Raw genomic sequence first — 19,641 nt, 5'->3', positions numbered from 1 at the left:
GTTACAGACTTCCTTCAAAGGTTGTATCAACCCTTCCTTCAGTACTTTATAATATTTTATAATATTTGGAAGTCAGTCCATCCGGTCCTGGGGATTTGCCCAACGCCATGCCTTGAATGGCATCTTCTATTTCTTGTGCTGATATCTCCTGGTTCAAAATAGTCTTACTTTCCTGCGAGACCTTTTTCAGCCCATTTTCCTCGAGGAATTGTTGTATGTCCATTTCCTTCTGCGGCCCTTGTGTGTAAAGTTGTCTAAAGTAGTTCTGAAAGCAGTTCCTAATTTCAGCTGGGTTGCTTATATTCTTTCCTTCCACTTCTATATTTGTTACCGTGTTGAGTTTTTGTCTCTTCTTTATTTGCCAAGCCAATAACTTGCCACATTTGTCAGCAGATTCATTTCCCCTTTTTGGTCCTTCGGTGTTCAGTCTTGGACAGATTATTTTTTTCTGGGAAATGGTATTGAAATTTGAGTTGGAAACTATGTCAGCACTTGCAGGAAACCTTGGCTCTCTCATCTTGGTTGAAAAGGAAAAATGAGATCTTAGGCAGCGTTGTTCTTGCTCCAAGCTACCATCTCTGCTTTCAAGTGGTCCACTTTATGGTGCTGCCTATCCCCTGCTGTCCTTCTCTGCACAGCTTTGCGACATGCATTGGCTGAGTTCAGGCATACTGCCAAGCCATAATGAAGAAACCAAATGATGGTGCTTATCTGAATTGTTTCCTATTTGCTCATCATCCAGCTTCGTAAGTTCACTCCCATCTCCATCTGCAGTAGCCTCATGAGCTGGAGCAGCTTATCAGTGATCTGTCAATTCAAAAATATACCACAGCTTATCCTAGCTTCAAGCCATGCTTTGAGTTTGAAAGCTCCAAATGTGAGTAGGCTCACATTCAGACATTATGGATCTACAGTTTAAAATAAGCAAATCATGGGTTTGTGTTGTGTATCAACCCAGCCTATGTCAACCACTCTGGCTATGAATACTTTACTGATGGGCCATTGATCTGAACCAGAAGGACTGTTAAGACTGTTGAAAACTTGAAATGACAGGTTGGAGGACTGTTAAGACTGTTGAAAACTTGAAATGACAGGTTGGAGGTTAGAAATTGTCTTTCCTACATTTCATCTGGTACTTACCATTACGGTGGTACCTCTGGATGCGAACAGGATCCGCTCTGGAGCCCCGTTCGCATCCTGAAGCAAACGCACCCTGCATCTGCGCGGGTCGCGATTCACCGCTTCTGCGCATGCGTGTGACATCATTGTGACATCTGTGCATGCGCAAGCGGCAAAACCTGGAAGTAACGTGTTCCGTTACTTCCGGGTCGCCACAGAGCGCAACCCGAAAACGCTCAACCTGAAGCAACTTCAACCCGAGGTATGACTGTATCTGTTGTGGGCTTGTGAATGACTTGGTTTTGGGGCTGACCTCAGACCTCAGAATGACATTTGTTCACACTGGTTTGAATCGGGGAAAGACTTTATCTGCAGTGTTTTGCTTTTCATTAAAAGTTCTGCCGAGTTACCTGTGTTCCAGCCTAGCTGCAGGGTTACTGCCGACGCAAGAATTCCTTCCGAGAGGAATCTGCTTTTAAAAAATCGTTCAAGGGCAAAGATGTTGGATCAGTCAGATTCGAAAGGGAGCAGGACTTGGGGTTTCGGAATCTAGAATTTCAGAAGCTGCATGTTTATAATGCATATTTGCGTTCATGCTTGAACTTTGTGCTCGCTAGTGGGTGGAATACTTCTCTTGGCCCCATTCCATTGGAGTTAACTAAGCGCTTTCCTGTGCCAGCAAGAAATACTTTAATCAGTTGGGAGACAACAGTTTGTCATGCGTTCTTTGTTTAGTGTGCTTTCGGGAAGCATGCCGAAACACTCCGTGGCATGAAGAACCCTCTGAGTTTCACGCAAGTGTACGATTAAAGTATTTTAAAAATTCATTGGGTAATAAGAGTAACTTAGACTGCCGCCAAGTGTTCCATTTCTCCTTAAATCTGTCCGGCTTGCTTGATTTCAAAGGCTGGAAAAATTAGAATAATAAGCTTGATGTTGTAATAGAAGCTCTCCAGTGCTGCTGTTCGTAATCTGTTGGTACACAGAAACTTAAAACTGACTTACAGGGCGTGTTGCATAGCTAGCACTGTGGTCAGAGTTGGTGCTTTGGTTGCTGACAGAGCAGGTCTTGTCACTAAAAATCATTGAGGTTGGGTGGGAAGGCAGACCAGGAGCTACGTGGAAGTAAGGAGGGGGTAATATGCAAGCGTGGCCTAGCCAAGGAGAACGAAACCCATGCCATTATGGTATATTGGGGGGGATGGGGACTGGGCAGGCTCCCATTTGGCAGGGTCTTCACTCTCCTTTTGCCTGGAGTACTTGCAGAATGAGAAGAGAACAAGCTCCTCTTCTCTTGTGAAGTCTTGTGTGTGTATGTGTATGTGTGTGTATGTGTTCAGTTTTACTGTGGGTTAAATGGAGACTGTGCACAACTCGGCAGCACATTCAGGTGTGCTGTGCATGGTATCTAGCCAATATGCATAGTTGCCAGGCAGAGACTCCTGTGGTTTGACTAGGCCCCATACATATTTTACCCGTGGAACTGATGAGCGAAACGGGTGCTGGAGGACGTCTTGCTTCTGTACGGCTGAAATGTCCTGGTTGTCTTTTTGCATGGTAAAAAGTACGATGTGGGGTGTTTGGTTCTCTCCCCACCCCCACCCCCCGCCTGGTAGGTATTTCAGAAAATCAATTTTGGATGGGAGAAGCTTTTGTCAGCTTTCCAAACCTAACATCTGATACCTTTCCCTCAACCCCTTAGTTGAAATAATGTTATAAAGCTGGTGGGGGAGGTGTGCAAAATCCTGGATTTTTTAGATCATATGCATTTGCGGCAAAATCTGTCTTTATAGTAATGCCTTGGTATTTGTGGCTATTCTCTCCTCTTCTCTCTCCCCCCCCCCCCATTTTCACTTCCTGCAACTTTTTGAACTCTAAATCTCTTCCTACTATTCAACTAAACCAACTCTTGGGGGGGAGGGGTTGCCATGTGGCTCTCAGTCAAGGCTGGCTTTGGTTTTGCTTTTGTTCCCCACCCTTCACCTTTTAAAGAAATAAATGGGAATTGAAATGTTCAGCATCAGGTAGGAACTTGACCTCAGAACACAAATATTTGTGGATGGAGGTATTTTGGGGACACGCATATTAAGCGTTCCTTCCTTATGGATTTCTGCAGCTTTTATGTGACAGGTAGGTTGTTAATGCATCTAAACTCTTGAGTGGAACTGCGAAAGATGGAATTTGCATGAATATCTCCAGGGTAATCAGTTTGCAATGGAGAAGTACTGTTTCATTGTATTAATGGGGGGGGGGGTTGAAGCTCGATTGTGGCCATAGATCAGAGAGAGGTGGGGAACACAAAATTTCCTCCAGCTGCATGCAACGAGTAGATGTCAGAACTAGGCACATTTTTGTGCCGTGCATTGCCAAAAGTGTGCACCACCACTTTGTGTTCTTTTGTTGGTGTGGGAATGCCTATAAATGCATGGTTATTAGGTTTCTAAACTGCTTTGAGCATCTCTCTCTCTCTCTCTCTTAACCTGGCAAGTCCAGCTTTGGAAAACAAGTTTTAATTGAACTTGAAAAGTTTTGATTGAACTTGAAGAATGAATGCTCTGGTAGGCCAAATTGTAAGTGTCGATATTCAAGGCCACAGGGCAGGAATCTTATCAGTTCCTACGCTATGGTAGCTTAAGGTCAGCCACAGATCATTCAGAAGCCCGTGAAGAAAGTATTTATTTTGTCTCTCCGCTATGACACTGCCTACTCAGCAGTACACACCGTAGCCTGAACGGTCGTGTGAGCAGCAGATGTGCTGCTGAACAAACCTTGAAACAGAGAGCAAGACCTCTCCAGTGCCTGCGATTCCGTATAGCTCTCTTCTGCTGCAGGTTAGACCTGCTTTGCTTGTGCTCAAGCATACACTTTATCTCACCGTGTCCTCAAAGTAGCACATGCAATCCTTAGTGAATAGAACATACTGTAACACAGAATTCTTCAACCTTGGGCCCCAGATGTTCTTGGCTTCTAACTCCTATGATCCACGACTAGCTTTGCCCAGCTTTCAAGGATGATGGGAGTTGTCCCACACCATCTGGGGACCCAAGGTTGAAGAGAGTGGCACAAGCAGGGTCTGAAGTAGTTGAACACCAGCCTCGGTACCTAAGTGCCTTGTTTTCTCTTTAATAGAGGAATTTAATGTCATGGAGGGTACATTCCTAGGAAGGGTTTGTGGTACATCTTGCTCACTACATTGTGAGCTGGATTTCATTGATCTTTTTGAAGCTTTCAGAGTTCTACAACTGCAAAATAATAATAATAATAATAATAATAATAATAATAATAATAATAATATTTATACCCCACCCTCTCCAGCCAAGACTGGGCTCAGGGCGGCTAACACCAGGTATAAAAACAATTGATTAAAATACAACTTAAAAACAACATTAAAATGCAACATTAAAATGCAGCCTCATTTCAGTAGAAACTCAAATCAAAAACTTTTGGGGATGAAAATGTCAAATCTTCACCAAGGCCAACTATCCAGACTGGTCCTACGTGGGCCAGAAAAAAGCCAGGGAAGTCCCCAAATAGGAGTTCCATCACAGAAGGAGAAAGGAAAAAGGAAAGATGTAAGGCAGGTCTTTACGTGAAGCGGAATAAGGTGGTAAAGTCCCAAAGTTTTGGAAGTGTGGGAAGTTTCCCTGCCTAAAATTGTATGCAGCTAGAAAGCCAGCATTTTGTGTGTGTTTTTTGGGGGGTGGGAGACCACAGTTTGATTTCCTTCCCCACCCCTGCTTACAATCTGATACCATCTTTTATCGTGCCACCTAATTTTGCTGCCTGTGCAGATCCTGTGCATGCTCGTTCACGTTCACCAGCAGAGAAGGGTTTTCCTATCGCCTGTCTCCTCTACAGCTCCAGTGAGGTTTCACGGTCTGGTGTTTGAAAACTTGTTCATGCTCCTTTAAAAACTGGAGCCCTCTCTGCAGATTTTCTGTGCTCAGATGGGAGTAATTATTTTTTTGAACGGGATCCAAGGACTTTGCCTTTCATATCATTAACGGTTTATCAAAGTATTTTTTAATCCTCGCTGAACCTGCTGACTTTTGTAATATATTTTTTTCTCTCTCCAAGGTACATAATGCTTGTTTCTGGGCAGGATCTTGTGGTCTCTGCCCCCTTCCCATCTTCCTTATCTGGGAAGCCTGCTTGGGGAAGGCAGCGGGGTTTGTTTGTGCCGTGCCATTTAGAGTATGGTAGCAGTGAGGGGGGGCAGGCTTGGAACATTTGTATTCCCAGCGTTGAGTTGAGTTATTCTGAGCATGGCCTCTCACAGAGACATAATGGGGACTTAAGTCCATTGAGTCTACTCTATCTTTATTGGATATCCCCCAGTACTTGAAGAGTTTTATCTCCACCACTCCAGTGCCCACTGTAGGGCCAGCCAGGAATACCAACCCTGCCTTGGACCCCTTTGCACAGGGAGTACTAAGATACAATCTTCTGGGAGATAGAGGATGAGCACAGCGTGGTTTTGGAGGGAGATAATGCAAGAACTTGGCAGTGGAGAAAGAAGAGGGGGCAGGCTGTGCCGTAGCATTGATTTCTACACTTCCCCTCTTCTACTGAGGCTAGATGCAAGATTCAGAGAGCGTCTCCCTCCCTACTGGTCAGGATCTTCCTCCCTTCATCATAATTCATCCCCTCTGCAATTTGGAAAAGTTTGTGGTTTTGCTCCCCTTGCTCCTGCAGTTGTGTTGTACGTCAGTATCTGCATATCTGCACTCTGTAGTCAGGCTGCGTCCAAGTCCGCACTAAGGAGACAATTGGGGAGAGGAGCAGTTACAAAGCTCCTCTGTGCTTTTAAAAGTTTGTTTTGCGAAGTGTAGCTGAACCTCATATATCCTAACAATTGTGCAAAAGTGGAGGTGCCTCTGCTGGGTGTCTCTGCTAGAAGCACTGTAGCTGCTTGTCTGCATACCAGAATCTCCCTCTGCTATTATAATATATGAGCTAGGGAGATGTTTGGAACTTGTTAAGTAGCCTGAAGAACAGGACTGCATTGTAGAAACTTGCAAGAGAAAAAAGCGTATTAAATCATAGTGATGATAAATCAACAATTACATGATCTGTTTTGTGCATGTGTTCATATGTAATGCATGACCTTAAATTAACAACCAGTACTATCCATTGTGTTGAAATATCTTGCAAGGGGAACTTGAGTTGTTACCTTATTTCCCCCTGGTATTACTGCCAGAATGGTTTTTTTGTTTAAATATAGCAATGGTATATAAAACAACTTGGAACAACCTGCGATACACACCTTTTGATCTAGTACATGCATTGTGCACAGACATCCAAAATCTCTAATTCAATTAGGACTGCTTTATTAAACTTTAGAAGCATGATAGTCACATATATTTTATTTGAGTTTTAACTTGACAGTATTATACTAACAGCTTCCGTAATTCCTGTGGTCATGATTGTCTTGAATGCTCATTCACCTGCACTATCTCTCATTTAGGCTCCCCTAACCCTAAGCTGGGACGCGGGTGGCACTGTGGGTTAAACCACAGAGCCTAGAACTTGCGGAAGGTCTGCAAGAGCCTTGCAGAAGGTCGCGGTTTGAATCCCCGTGACGGGGTGAGCTCCCGTTACTCAGTCCCTGCTCCTGCCAACCTAGCAGTACGAAAGCGCATCAGAGTGCAAGTAGATAAATAGGTACCACTCCGGCGGAAAGGTAAACGGTGTTTCCATGCGCTGCTCTGGTTCGGCAGAAGCGGCTTAGTCATGCTGGCCACATGACCCGGAAGCTGTACGCCGGCTTCCTCGGCCAATAAAGCGAGATGAGCGCTGCAACCCCAGAGTCGGCCACGACTGGACCTAATGGTCAGGGGTCCCTTTACCTTTACCTTTAACCCTAAGCTGTCTTTTACATTGAAGCTGAAAATGGCACCATTCAGATTTTTGTTGAGTCACGTAGTTGTGGACTACCGTAACCATAGTAAATTCTGAAATATAAACTTCCCAAGCTTTCGTTAGGTATCATTTTAATTCCAAATTGACTTCTAGCTTTGGGCTCCGTTGTATAGATAGACAACGTGCCTTTTTTTGCAGAACGTTGCCTCCAAATTTCTTCAGGGTCATGGAAATGTGTTCAGCAATGTGGAGTGAAAGGCCTTGGTAGTGAAGGTGTGACTTTACCCTTCTCCCTCTTAAGAAGGTGGTCAAGAAGAGGCCTTTTCTGGCAAACCAGTCAGAAGCAGATGGGAAGGAAGGTGTCTTTCTCTTCCCCTGCTCTTTAGCCCGTTGTGCATGGAGCTGTGTGTGTCCTAGTTTATGAGACTTTGCACCCACCATCTTCTTGCTTTTCAGTAGCCAGCCTGCTGCTATCAGAGCCTTAACCATCAGTAAGGAATGCACCTTGGGAAGCAGTTTTGATTTTATTGTGTGTGTGTGCCTTATTGAGCTTGCATCTTAGTAACAACCTGGAAAGATCATAGAGGCTTTGGAATTAACTGGCCAAGCGCAGTCCAAGCCCTTTTATATGGTCCATATCACACTTTAGGAATTGGTACAGAATGGCCAGGATTTGGCAGGCTCTTCTCCAGGCAGGCCAAGGGCTAAGCTAGCATAAAAATGGATTCTTTCCGATAGACGGTCTGATCTTTCCAGGTCGGGATTAAGATGTTCAACAAAGCATTATGCCTTCGTTAACCCTACCTGGCTCATGAACAGAGAATTTAGACCCTAGTACTGCCAGTCTCTCAACTAGCTCTGCACATATTCCCCTAATAGGGAGTGCATTCTTAAAAGTAGGGGGAATTCTGCAGAGAATCTTGGTCTATTGAAAACATCTCAAGTTTAGTGATGCAGATTTAAGTTAATAAGTATTTTTTTCCTTTATGGAACAATGAAGCTTTTCTGCCCCAGTACTAATTGTATATATTTTTGAACATGGAATCCCAGGGGTGGAACAGCGCTGAACACTGGTGGGTCACATGGAAATTATCTGGCAATGTTGCAAATCTCATAGAGCCATGGGACTGAAAAGGATAATTAGGATGCTGCTTCTAAGGCCCCTCCAGGTTAATTTGCAGATGCAGTTTGCCACTTGTCTGCTCATTGAGTTGTAGTTTGAAAGCCATTGTAGCTGCTGCTGCTGCTGAACTATATCTGCTTTGACGTGACTTTATGCATGCTCATTTCTATAATTCTACTGCCATTTTGTTGTTCAAAGTACAGTTCTGAAAAGCAGTTCAGTTTCATTCCTGTTTATTCAGAAGCAAATCCTGTCGATCTGTTAGTGCCCTGGAATTCAGCAGCTTGGACTGGGGCAGTGGAGGCTGATTCCATAGGGCCAGTGGGGCACTGCCCCACCAAACATATTTTGCCCTCGATTTCTACCTGCCTGCCTCCTTGCAACCAGGTCAAGGGGGTGGCACTGCCCATCAGTATCCTGCTCCTTGGGCTCAGTGTTGACTTTGTAGAGGAGGAAGCAGGGAAAACCAGGGCATGAAGCACTACTGGACTGGAGGTAGGAAAACGTGAGTTATTTGCCCATTTTTTATGTATGTGCTGAATATCTGACCTGATTAAATGAGCCGCCACTGACATGTACCAGTGCATAAACCAAGGGTGATGGTCTTGAGTTGCTGTTGAATCCTGAACACCAAAAATGGAAGAGTCAGCAGCTGGAGAGGAATAGTATTGGAAGCAACTGAATCTTAATTGGGAATACTCATCTGTCAGTTGGATTGTGCAGTTTCTGTCCACATACATTTAAAGCAGCATGGTGTGAAAGTGGCCATTGCCTCCATGTCAAAGAACTGCTATAGAAACTGTGCACATTCCAGCTGATAAGGAGTGAATGTGGCCAGGGAAGAACTCTGTCATAAGCAAGGTAGATGGGATGAAACTGGGAGTAAGTAAGGTTGCATCCAAAGGCCTGATGTTCATTGTGGCGTCCACCAACTGTATCATGCTTTAGCTTGCCCTGCCAGATCAGACAAAAGACCTGTCCATCAAAGCATCCTGTTTCCTACAGTGGGAGACTAGATATTTTGGGGAAGCACCCCAGGCGGGCGATGAGCATGATATCCCTGACATGCTACAATTCCCTAGTGACTGGCATTCGGAGGCAGCCTTCCTCTGATCCTAGAAGTGCTGTATGGCCCATTGAGGCCCTCCGTGCATGTTTCTGATTAAGTGCTGGGCTTAAGCTTGCAGGAGCTTCATCCTTGGTCAATGTCAACCTGAAGCACGCTTTTATTCGCATGGTTTGAAACAGAACCCAAGTGAGGCTGTTAAATATTGGGTGTACATGGAGTGAGGTTGCCTTCCTTGGGTGGTCCCCCAGCAAAGACTCAGAACGCAAACCTGTAATTCCACAGCTCTGTGGCTAATTAAAGCAGGACAAACACAACACTTCTGTGCGCTGGAGATGAAGTTATCCAGAAGAGAATGGAGACCAGGTGCTGTAAACAATTCTCTGTGATGTTTGCTTACTGGGAATGCTTTCCAGCAGCTGTAGCAGAGCCTCCTGATTAACAGCTGCTGATGGGACTGGGGGTGTACAATTGTGTACATCATTTTTCACATTTGTGTTTTGAAGCCAGTATAACTTGCTGCTTGGGTTTTGTTCCAAGGCAGCAGTGGCCAATTCCATCACCCACCCACCAACTGAAATTGCATTCTGCAGAGAGGACTGGAGTTTATTTTCAGTATGGCTGTCAACTAACTGAAGCCTTTTTTTAATGATTTATCACTTGGCTTTGCTTAAATCTAAATGCATTTTGCCTATTTCCAAAGCTGCAATGCCCCTTTGAGGCCCTAGAGGGATTTTCGTTTCTTCATCGTAGAAATTCTAAACGACCTGATAAACCAAAGTTGCCACATGAAAGAAATAGTTGTCTTTAATATTCCTACTCATTTTGGGGACCTGGGATATACAGTAATTATTACAGTAATGCACCAAAGTCACAATGGCTTAAGAATGAAGCAAGTTCAAGTCCTATCAGCCAGCATTAGGGAACACTTAAATGCCATTGATTCCCACTGCATGCTGTTTGCTTCAGTTACCTATTTTTACTGAGGAGGGGGGTGAGTGAGGGAGGTCAAGTTCCTTCCTGGTGTGCAATGTACATGGTAGCTACAAATGCAGATGGGAAGGAAAAGCCATCGTAAGATTTCCTTTAAATCTCTTTTTGCTATGGAGAGATGCTAAGTCGATACAGCTGGGAAAGCAATGCCCTTTTTGGTCTCAGTCCCACTGATTCATATGGAGCTTAAATGTTCAAGCTTGCAGCAGTTGTATTTAGCAATTCTTAGTATATAGCATTCTCTCAATGTCCCAGCTGATGTCTTTGCCTATCAAAAACTTGATTTGTTTTTACATCCAAAGACTGCTCATGCGATCGAGAATTAAATGGGTAGAAGCTCACTTGTGCTGTGGTTTGGCAAACTCAGTGACAGGAGAATTCCTAGGTAAATTCCAGCTTCAGAGTTTGGCCACAATCCTGTGCAAGGCAAGTGAAGATTTTATATACCTAACTAGAAAAGTCACAAGCCCACCCCCTCAAAAAATTTTTTTGGGTGAAGGTTTGAATGCTTTCCAATGATTGGCATTCAGCCCCCCCGTAAAAATTGCAGTGCCCCAACTGGGGCTGGTTTTATTGCCTCCAAAGGGTTGTCTTGTCTCTATTTTTATTTTACTAATTGAGCTTGGACTGCCAATATGTTTCTACTAAATGGAGATTAGTTTGCCCTGGTAAATGAGTCCTCAGAGTAATGAGCAAAAAGCTGCTGCAAAACATGTTTACTTGTAAGTCCTTTTGATTTCAGTACAAGAGCTTAAGTTTGTCGTTTCTAAGAAGTATTTCTCACATACACGTTGGGCTGGTTGGGAAGCAACAACAAACAATGGTTTGTTATGAGCACCAGTCTTGGGATTTCGGCCCTCCATTGTGCTCTGTGTGTATGAGGAGAGGCGAGGTAAAGCTTCTGCTTCTGGTGTAGAAGAAACTGCAGTTTGTTCCACCAGAAGCTGGCCTTTGCTGCAAGGATAATGTTAGGAAATAAGACAAGACTATCCAGTCCCCATTGAAATTTTGCATGCTTTGATGCCTAGTAAATGACAACTTGTTGAAAACATGAACAGAGATGAGACACTGCACCTAAGCACCAAATGAAATTTACATTTTTTTTTGCTTTGCACCAATGAAGCAAACGTGGAAGACCAGTCATCATCTTTTCTGGGTGGGTGAGTGAGGAATTTTGCACACTATTCCTTCAGCCATATGAATGTATCATTCTTATTACAAAAATGCAAAAAGAAGTGCCTATCTAGGTGTGGGGTTTTGTGAATATACACCTCTCTGCACTGCTGTGCCAAGATACGGATTGTTTTGGCTTCTCAGGAATGTGCCATTTTGGAAGGCAAGGAATGTAGGCCTTGGCTTAATAAGGTAGAATTAAAGTTGCATCATGTTGCAGGTGCCAGGAATAAGTTTGTTAGAGGAAGTTGGATTCTGGCATTAGATAATACGTTTTTGCAGAGGGAGAGTCAATGTGAGCTGATTGCTAATCATGTAGAGAAGGACCTTATTGTGTTCTTTGGACTCTTTTCTCTTCTCTTTTAGGAGAACTGGGTCAGAATCGATTCACATGTTGGCCCATGGGGTGAAGTCAATGAGCACATCAGATGTGCTGATTTGTGTTTGGGGGCTTTGAGTTTTAAAAATATGTTAGGTGGCCCACAGTGCTTCCCTGTCTATGGGTGTCCTCCCACAAGACAAGTTTTCCATATGGCTGTCACGTCCATGTAGAAAATCACATATACTCTTCATATACACAGTGATGTATGAAAAGTGCATATGTCTATTTTGCTATGTAGATGTGGTGCAGAAACTCAGGACTTCTCACTGTACATATAGCAGATCAGTGTTAGAAATTCAGATATATAAGCTAGATGCCAAATAGCTCCTTAAACCAAGGTTACAGTCACCAAAATAGAATGTCTAGTTGCCATTTGGGGGCAAGACAGCTCTAAAGCCTTGTTTTTCAAATGTTTTACTGACTGTGATTGATTATCAGTTAAACATCTGGCTACTTCAGATGACAACCCTTGAGAACTAAAAGAAGAAAAGTCACTTTATCCAGGGACAGTCCACATACCTATTGGCCTATTCCTACCCCCTTCTTCTTAATGGTGACACAGACAATTCATAGTATAAGGATATTCTTCACAACTGTGAGCAGGGGCTGGGGTAAGTGAAGACAAGATACAACAATTAACTATAATGTTGTTCACTGCTCCTGCTCAGGCTGCACAGAAAAAAGCATTTTGGTTTCTGACATTCATTCTGATTGGTCAGATAAAAATATACAGTGGTACCTTGGGTTAAGTACTTAATTCGTTCCGGAGGTCCGTTCTTAACCTGAAACTGTTCTTAACCTGAGGTACCACTTTAGCTAATGGGACCTCCTGCTGCCACCGCGCCGTCGGAGCATGATTTCTGTTCTTATCCTGAAGCAAAGTTCTTAATCTGAAGCACTATTTCTCGGTTAGCAGAGTCTGTAACTTGAAGCGTATGTAACCTGAAGTGTATGTAACCCGAGGTACCACTGTAACTAGTAGAATTCTACAGGATGTGGTATTAGTGTGTGAAAACAGTCCAGATCCATTGATCCCCAGGCTGGCACCTCCCGATGGTAGAGATGCCCAGGCATCTTGACTTGGTTGCAAGTGGCCAAGAGCCAGGTGAAGAATGCACCTGGTGCCTGGCTGATTTCATGAATTCATGTGTTGCACCCATCAAACACTAGACACATGAGATCTGTGCTGGTTTCTACCCTGCAGGAAAGAAAGGAAGTGATCTTAATGGTGATGGGGCTTGGTTAGGAGGGAGCGTTACAGCTTGACGATTCTTGGTAATAGCAAGAACTCTCTTGGTGGGTCTGTGTAAGCCTCAAAGCTTACCAAACCAACCAATCCATAGAATTAATTACAATGGAACCTAACAATAATTGTAAAAAAATGCTGTTTAATTTTAATAGTGGGATGTGAGGAGCAGGGGGAAGGAAGAATGCAGATGGGTCTGGTTTTGGGCAAGATGACATCCTTCTGGAGCAGCCATGGATATGAAGTATTTCATCAATACTTACCTTTAAGTTAAAAAAAATATTTAGGCTGCAGTCCCACTATACCTGCATACCAGGGAACTCAACAGGACCTGGGAATTTCTGATTAGATGTGGTTAGAATTATGCTGCTAGTTTGATGTTGAACACGGCTGAGCTGTATTTAATGGGACTGAAAACGAATCATAACTGTGGATCTCTGTAAATTTTCTTTGGTAAATGTTTATTAAAAAGAAAGCACTAAATGCCTTGTTGATGCAATAGCACTGCAGTCCTATATGTTTCTATCTAGAAGTAAGCTCCATTGAGTTCAGTGGGATTTATCCCCACATAATTGTATATAGGAATGCAAACTAAATTTGCTAAGCCACAGGACATGCTTAGCTTTTGCTGCAAAGGCTATGTTTTGGTATGCTACTGCTTGAATTGTAGCCACCACAAAGTGGTGCTGTTGCACTGTAGAAAATGTCTTTTTTGCTTCTTCATTCTCAAATAACGGACAACTAGTGAAGTTCTAAATCCTTAGTAAAAAACAAACTTCTGTCTTTTTTATACCTTCTCAAAGTAGCCTTATACCACCTGCTTCCAAGCAAAAAAACAAATTCAGAGTAAAATTACCAGTGTATTGCTATCCAGATATGAACTTGTTAAACAACAACAACATGGCAGCTTTCTGCTATGATGATAGACAATTAAGTCATACTCTGAATAGACCCACTGAAATCAGTGGGTCTTCTTTGAGTGTGACTATCATCAGATATTGCCCCATATGACTGGCTGACACCAAGGAGGCTTTTGGGTAACTAACCAGATACGCTAAATGTTAACTTTGGGGTGAGTTGTTTGTTTGAGGGCTTTATGAAACCCATGTTTTGTGTTGGTGCAATGTGCCAGGTAATGTCTTAATGAAGCTGTATCTTGAGAGTAATTAAAGAGAGGCAGCTTAGATTGCCACATAGAAGCTTTTTTTAAAAGACACTGTTCCCTGGGTTAACTATAGATTAATCCATATTGGGGGGGGAGGTCAAAGTGCGCCATGCCATGCTTGTATGGTGGAGAGCCAGTGTGGTGTAGTGGTTAAGAGCGGTAGTCTCGTAATCTGGGGAACCGGGTTCGCGTCTCCGCTCCTCCACATGCAGCTGCTGGGTGACCTTGGGCCAGTCATACTTCTCTGAAGTCTCTCAGCCCCACTCACCTCACAGAGTGTTTGTTGTGGGGGAGGAAGGGAAAGGAGATTGTTAGCCGCTTTGAGACTCCTGAAGGGGAGTGAAAGGCGGGATATCAAATCCAAACTCTTCTTCTTCTTCTTCTTCTTCTTCTTCTTCTTCTTCTTCTTCTTCTTCTTCTTCTTCTTCTTCTTCTTCTTCTTCTTGTAGCTTGTCTGAAAATAGCCAGCACTCTTGCTACTTAAGCACCCAACGCTGTGTCCTTGCATGCACCTTGTTTGCAGAAATAAAATGAAGCCGGTCCTCAGTTCACATGTATTTTGAAATCTCTTGGAATGACACGGAGTTGGGAGTTGCACGCACGATCCAAAAGCTTTTTAACTTGATCCACCAAGAGAGATTTGGGAGTATGGGGGAGATGTCGTTGTACATTCCTGTACACTCTGCAGCGCTCTGTGCTTTCCTGTAGATCCCAGATGTAGTTTTTGCGTTCCCCTTCTAGTCCTCGAGTGCTGAGAGATTAAGTGATGTATGTCATGCATGAGCCAGCCCTCGGATTACTACTAAAACGCTGCATTTCTTACAGATGTCAAAATAAGCTCTCTAACATGTTTGATAATGGAGTATGCTGTAAACTATTTACTGAAGAAGTCTCCGGTTAAACATCTTCAGTTTTTAGAGGTGGGAATCACCCTTCTTTGGGGATTCACAGAGCTTATGTGGTTGCCATACAGTGCCAAGCACTCGTGGGTGAGGGCTGAGTTTCTGGAGCCATTTCATGTAGGCTTTAGGCCTGCTTTTGGTCACCTCGAGGGACCAAAACCACCAGGAGTTTGCGTGCAATTCTCCTCGGTCGCTTTAAATGCAATTGACCATGGTATTCTATGGCTCAGAATTTGAGGCACCATTTTAAAGTGCTTTGTTCAGTGGCCTCTTCCAAAAGAGGTCCTGGCAGACTGTTCTTCTACTCTGTTGCATTCATGTTTTGGTGTATTCCTGGTGGGTGGTTTACCCTGTTCTTGACATGGTTGTGCTACCTCCAAAAGGGGCGGGCTGCCTGGGGGGGTGTTCCAGCATTGTTAGTGAGGCCACATGTTTCCTCTGTAGGCCAGGTTGCCCTTCACTAGCTTAGGTTGGCAGTCATGCAAGGTACAGGTCTGCTTTGGGTAGATATAGCCCAACTTCAGTCTTCTATGTTCTTCTGATAACCTATATTTCAGTTGGGCTGAAACAGTTGGTTGGGCTACTGTAATACCATACACGGGGCTGCCTAGGCCAGGCAACATGATCGGTTTGTGGCAGTGCTTTGTCAGCTCTGCAAGCTCCCAGTCTGGGTTTAGTTGACTTCAGGCCTGTGAAGGACTCCCTGCTAAGCTCTTCAGTAGAGGCAAGTCTTCTCTTGAGTACCTCCACTCTATGGGGTATCATGGGTAGCTACTGGAGAAAAACCCCTTTTGATGCTTCTTTGACTTACCGATTTTCTTGCTTTTAAGATTCCTTGTCTTACCTACATTAATTTCTTTTTTCAATTGGATCTTGGGCCTTTCTTTTGTAAGCTCTAGCCATGTGAGTAGGTGTCAGTTGTGAGCTACGTAAGTTGGAGTTTGAGTGAATATATTAATAATAGTAATTTATATGTCACCCATCTGACTGAGTTGCCCCAGCCACTCTGGACAGCTTGCAACAGATTAGAAAACCACAGTAAAACATCAAACATTAAAAACTTCCCTATACAGGGCTGGCTTCGGATGTTTTCTAAAGTCAGATAGTTGTTTAGTTCTGTGACATCTGAGAGGAGGGCGTTCCACAGCTGTGAGTGAGAGACTACTGTGATACTAAGAAGGCCCTCTGCCTGGGAATGCTTTCATTACTTTTTAAAGGTTTCCATTACTTTTTAAAGCAAGATCCCTGTAGGGATCAGGTAGCATATCTATAATTCTAAATATAGTCTGTCTTGGATGCTTCCAGTTAAGGAAACTTAATTTGCTTCTGCTTGATATTACCATTCACGCTCGTCTCCTTTCCCAACCCTCAGGATGAATCTAGATCGGAAGAGGGACCGGCCTGGAGTATATTGCGAGACGACTTCATGATGGGAGCTTCCATGAAAGACTGGGATAAACAGAGTGATGGGGAAAACGCTGCTGGAGAAGACAGTGGAATCAAGGAGGAGAGTGAAAGTGACTCAGACCGATGAAATCCAAAGCGATTCAAAAACTAGTGGGGTTTTTTTGGGGTGGTGGTTAATATAAAGATACTTGATTCAAGCAAGGATGCCTTTTTTCTTACAGACAGTCTCTTTGAAGGTTGAGGGGAAACTCGTTTTAACAAAGCATCGTCCAACAATCCTGAAATCTGCAGTATTTCCTCTCTAAAGATGTCTAATTTATACATATTTCCAAAACAAAGCTGTACAGTCAAAACAGCAGCACCTGCCCAGTCGGAAAAAGGGAGGGGTTTTTGCCAAGGTCTCTATGAGTTTAAATATTAACATGATGCTTGCATTTCCACCTCTCTGTTTGTAACTTGGCTAGGTGTTTATCAGTTCATAAAATAAAACAGTGAAATATCCTTACCATGTAAAATTATTTGCTTCTATAGAGACTTAACCTTTCTTGGCTTCGAAAGGCTTTGTAGGTAATAAAGCAACCATTAATGTGTGATTTTGGTCTCTGAGCGTTGATATAACTGGAGACGACCATGAAAACTTAATTTTAAAAGGAGGAGGAAAAGCCAGGAAATGTAGCCATACTGTGTCCTCTCCTTTTTCCATATGTGTGTTTGTGTGTGGAGGGGGCAATGGCTTTGAATTCTCTTTAATATATTAAGTTTGCACTCTGAAAGTTAATTGAAATTTGAGATACTAGGGCTGGGATCCAAAGGACTGTGTAACTAATTCCACACACCCAGGGAGACTTTGGGATTTCTATGCTACGTGATGCATCCCTTTAGAAGCCGAGTGGAGTTTCAAAAACAATTTGTTGCGAAACGACTGTTTTTGTGTTTCTTTTCAAAAGCTTTGTTGGGTAAATAGCAAACAAAATAAAACAAGAGCAACAACAGTGTGTTAAACTGCAAATAAAATTAGGCAGATCCTTCACCAGGTACAGCAAGAAATAAAAGCCACCATAATCCAGTGCAAGGCTCAGTGTAGTGGTTGGGTTTTTAAAAATATAAATAAAAGCCATCTAGGCATGCGGAAGCTGTTGGGCCTAGCTAAAGGATATCTTTTGAGTCCTCAGAATTTTCTCTTTTCTGGAATGAAAATGATCCCAATGGATTGGGATAATGATAACAACAGAAAAACTGAAGGGAGGAGGGTGACAGAACTTTGCTTTCTTGTGCCTGTCCCATCTGAGATCCTCACCCAGTAGCAACATGACGCCTGGAGAACATACTCTTTACTGAGGCTTCCCCAGTCCTCTTCTGCAGGGCCATGGAATTGGAGTGAATTGCTCCCTCTTCCTTTTCTGGCCAGAAGTCATTGACTGGGTTTGTCTTGGTCTTGGTGCCTGACCACTGCTTGATGGGTCTATCCCCTGAGTGGAAAGATCCCTCTAATTCAAGAAACACTATTAAGAGTTGAAGGGCAGTAGGATGAGCAAGAGTAACCTCCCTCGACTGCAGAGTCTTTGTCTTGGTTCAAGTAGAGCCCCTGGTTGATTTTTAGACCCCCAGGTTTTGCTCTCCCTAAAAAATGCTCTCTGGCTCCCTAAAAAAAGCTCAACAACTTTGGCTCCCCAAAAGAAGCTCAACAATTCCGGTCCATAAAATGGGTAGATCACTGCCAGTGTTTTGGACATTCCTTTAGTAGAGGAAGCAGCTGGCCACTTTCATTCAGCCCTTCAGGTGTCCATCCCAAATTATTCAGTGATTCCCACCCCTACCCCCCACTGGTGGCAGATGTGGTGACACTCAGGGCCTTTCCCCCCCCCCCAGGGGGTGCTCTTTTTCGTTGTCGTTAAAATGTGTGGCGCTTACTGTAGCAACTTCATGTTGAGTGCCAGCACCTATTTTTCTAGAAAAAAAGCACTGGTGACACTTTACCTCAAGGTGCTTGTACAGGGAGTTACTTTGAGTGATGATTGCGGTTCACCTCAGAGGTAAGCTGCAACAGCCACTCAAAAGAACTCTACAACCAGAGAGCAGTTACCAGTTGTTAAAATGTAAGATAAGACTCGCGTGTCTCCTGAGTTTGGCTACCTGCGTCAACGCAGCTTTATGATAGACCAATACAGTTAAAGATTGTAGTAGGTTCTTTCTTGGCACCCGTCTGTCTCTGGAGACAATGAAGGAGTGTGCCTTTGGGGGTGAGGTCAAGCCATTGGGCGGTGGCAGCTCCTGCTGTAGAGACTGCTTTGTTGCAACTGGGGCAGGTGGAGGTGTCCAGTTGTGCTGCTGCAGATGTACCAGGGCCCATCTATTGTACCAGTTAAGGATTAAAAGCAACAGTTATTTTGGATTTAAATCTAGAGCCTGTGACCCCCATGTGCACAGGCTTCAAAACCCACTTGCGGATCACAAGATAATGAAGTAGATGGATGGGAATGTCTGTTACAAGAATAGGCCTTTATGCTTGATGGCTGGAGTTTTGGATGGACAAATTTTCTGCAATTTTCCTACTGTAACCTATTTGAAACTAGATTCCATTTCTAGGTGTGCTTTTTTATATGAGCTTGAAAACAGCCTCCTGCATCTTTAATCATTTAGTGCCAATATGGCGCTACTGATTTAAACCGCAAGAAACTTGCTCTCAATAAACAAGCCTGCTTTTGAATTCAGTAGAAAGGCACCAATTATACCTAGTGAAATCCTTGTTTGATGTTCCTAATGCATGGAGAGGTGAGGTTAATCTTCCTCTTTAGTAGGGCACCGAAGGAAAATTACATTTGAGCATCTGGATGGGATGGTAAATTGCCAGGTATTGCAGTATACGTCTCCTGTAGCAGCAGATGCAAGCGCTCTTTAATTCGTGATATATATTTTTTAACTAAGGGCTTAGGGCAGGTTACAACTGTTCTTACAAGCAAAACGATTAAACGGAAACAGCTGAAATATAAAACATCAGAGTAAAACCCCAGACAATGTCAATACCAGAATTCCAAATACCAGCTTCAGCTTTTGACCAACCCTAGGGCAACCCAGATTCCATTTTGTAGCACTTCTTCAAGGGACGATTTCTGTGTGAACATTCAAAAGATGGAAGGGGGGACGACACACACATCAAAAACACCCTTGCTTTGTCGGCTTGACGCATGGATGGTGTGGTCAAG

General features: G+C 43.6%; 1 protein-coding gene across 1 annotated transcript in view; it reads left to right on the top strand.

Annotated features, from left to right (window-relative positions):
- RRP15 (ribosomal RNA processing 15 homolog) overlaps nucleotides 1–17,031 on the top strand; it is a 31,765-nt gene extending 14,734 nt beyond the window's left edge. Inside the window, exon 5 of the mRNA XM_053383152.1 lies at nucleotides 16,404–17,031. Coding sequence (XP_053239127.1) covers nucleotides 16,404–16,565 — 162 coding nt within the window. The 3' untranslated portion in view covers nucleotides 16,566–17,031. The remainder of the gene's footprint in view (nucleotides 1–16,403) is intronic.
- The last annotated feature ends 2,610 nt before the right edge of the window (nucleotides 17,032–19,641 follow it).

The sequence above is a fragment of the Podarcis raffonei genome, chromosome 3 (genome assembly GCF_027172205.1).
Source record: "Podarcis raffonei isolate rPodRaf1 chromosome 3, rPodRaf1.pri, whole genome shotgun sequence".
Taxonomy (NCBI): domain Eukaryota; kingdom Metazoa; phylum Chordata; class Lepidosauria; order Squamata; family Lacertidae; genus Podarcis; species Podarcis raffonei.
This window is presented reverse-complemented; position numbering and strand designations above follow the sequence as displayed.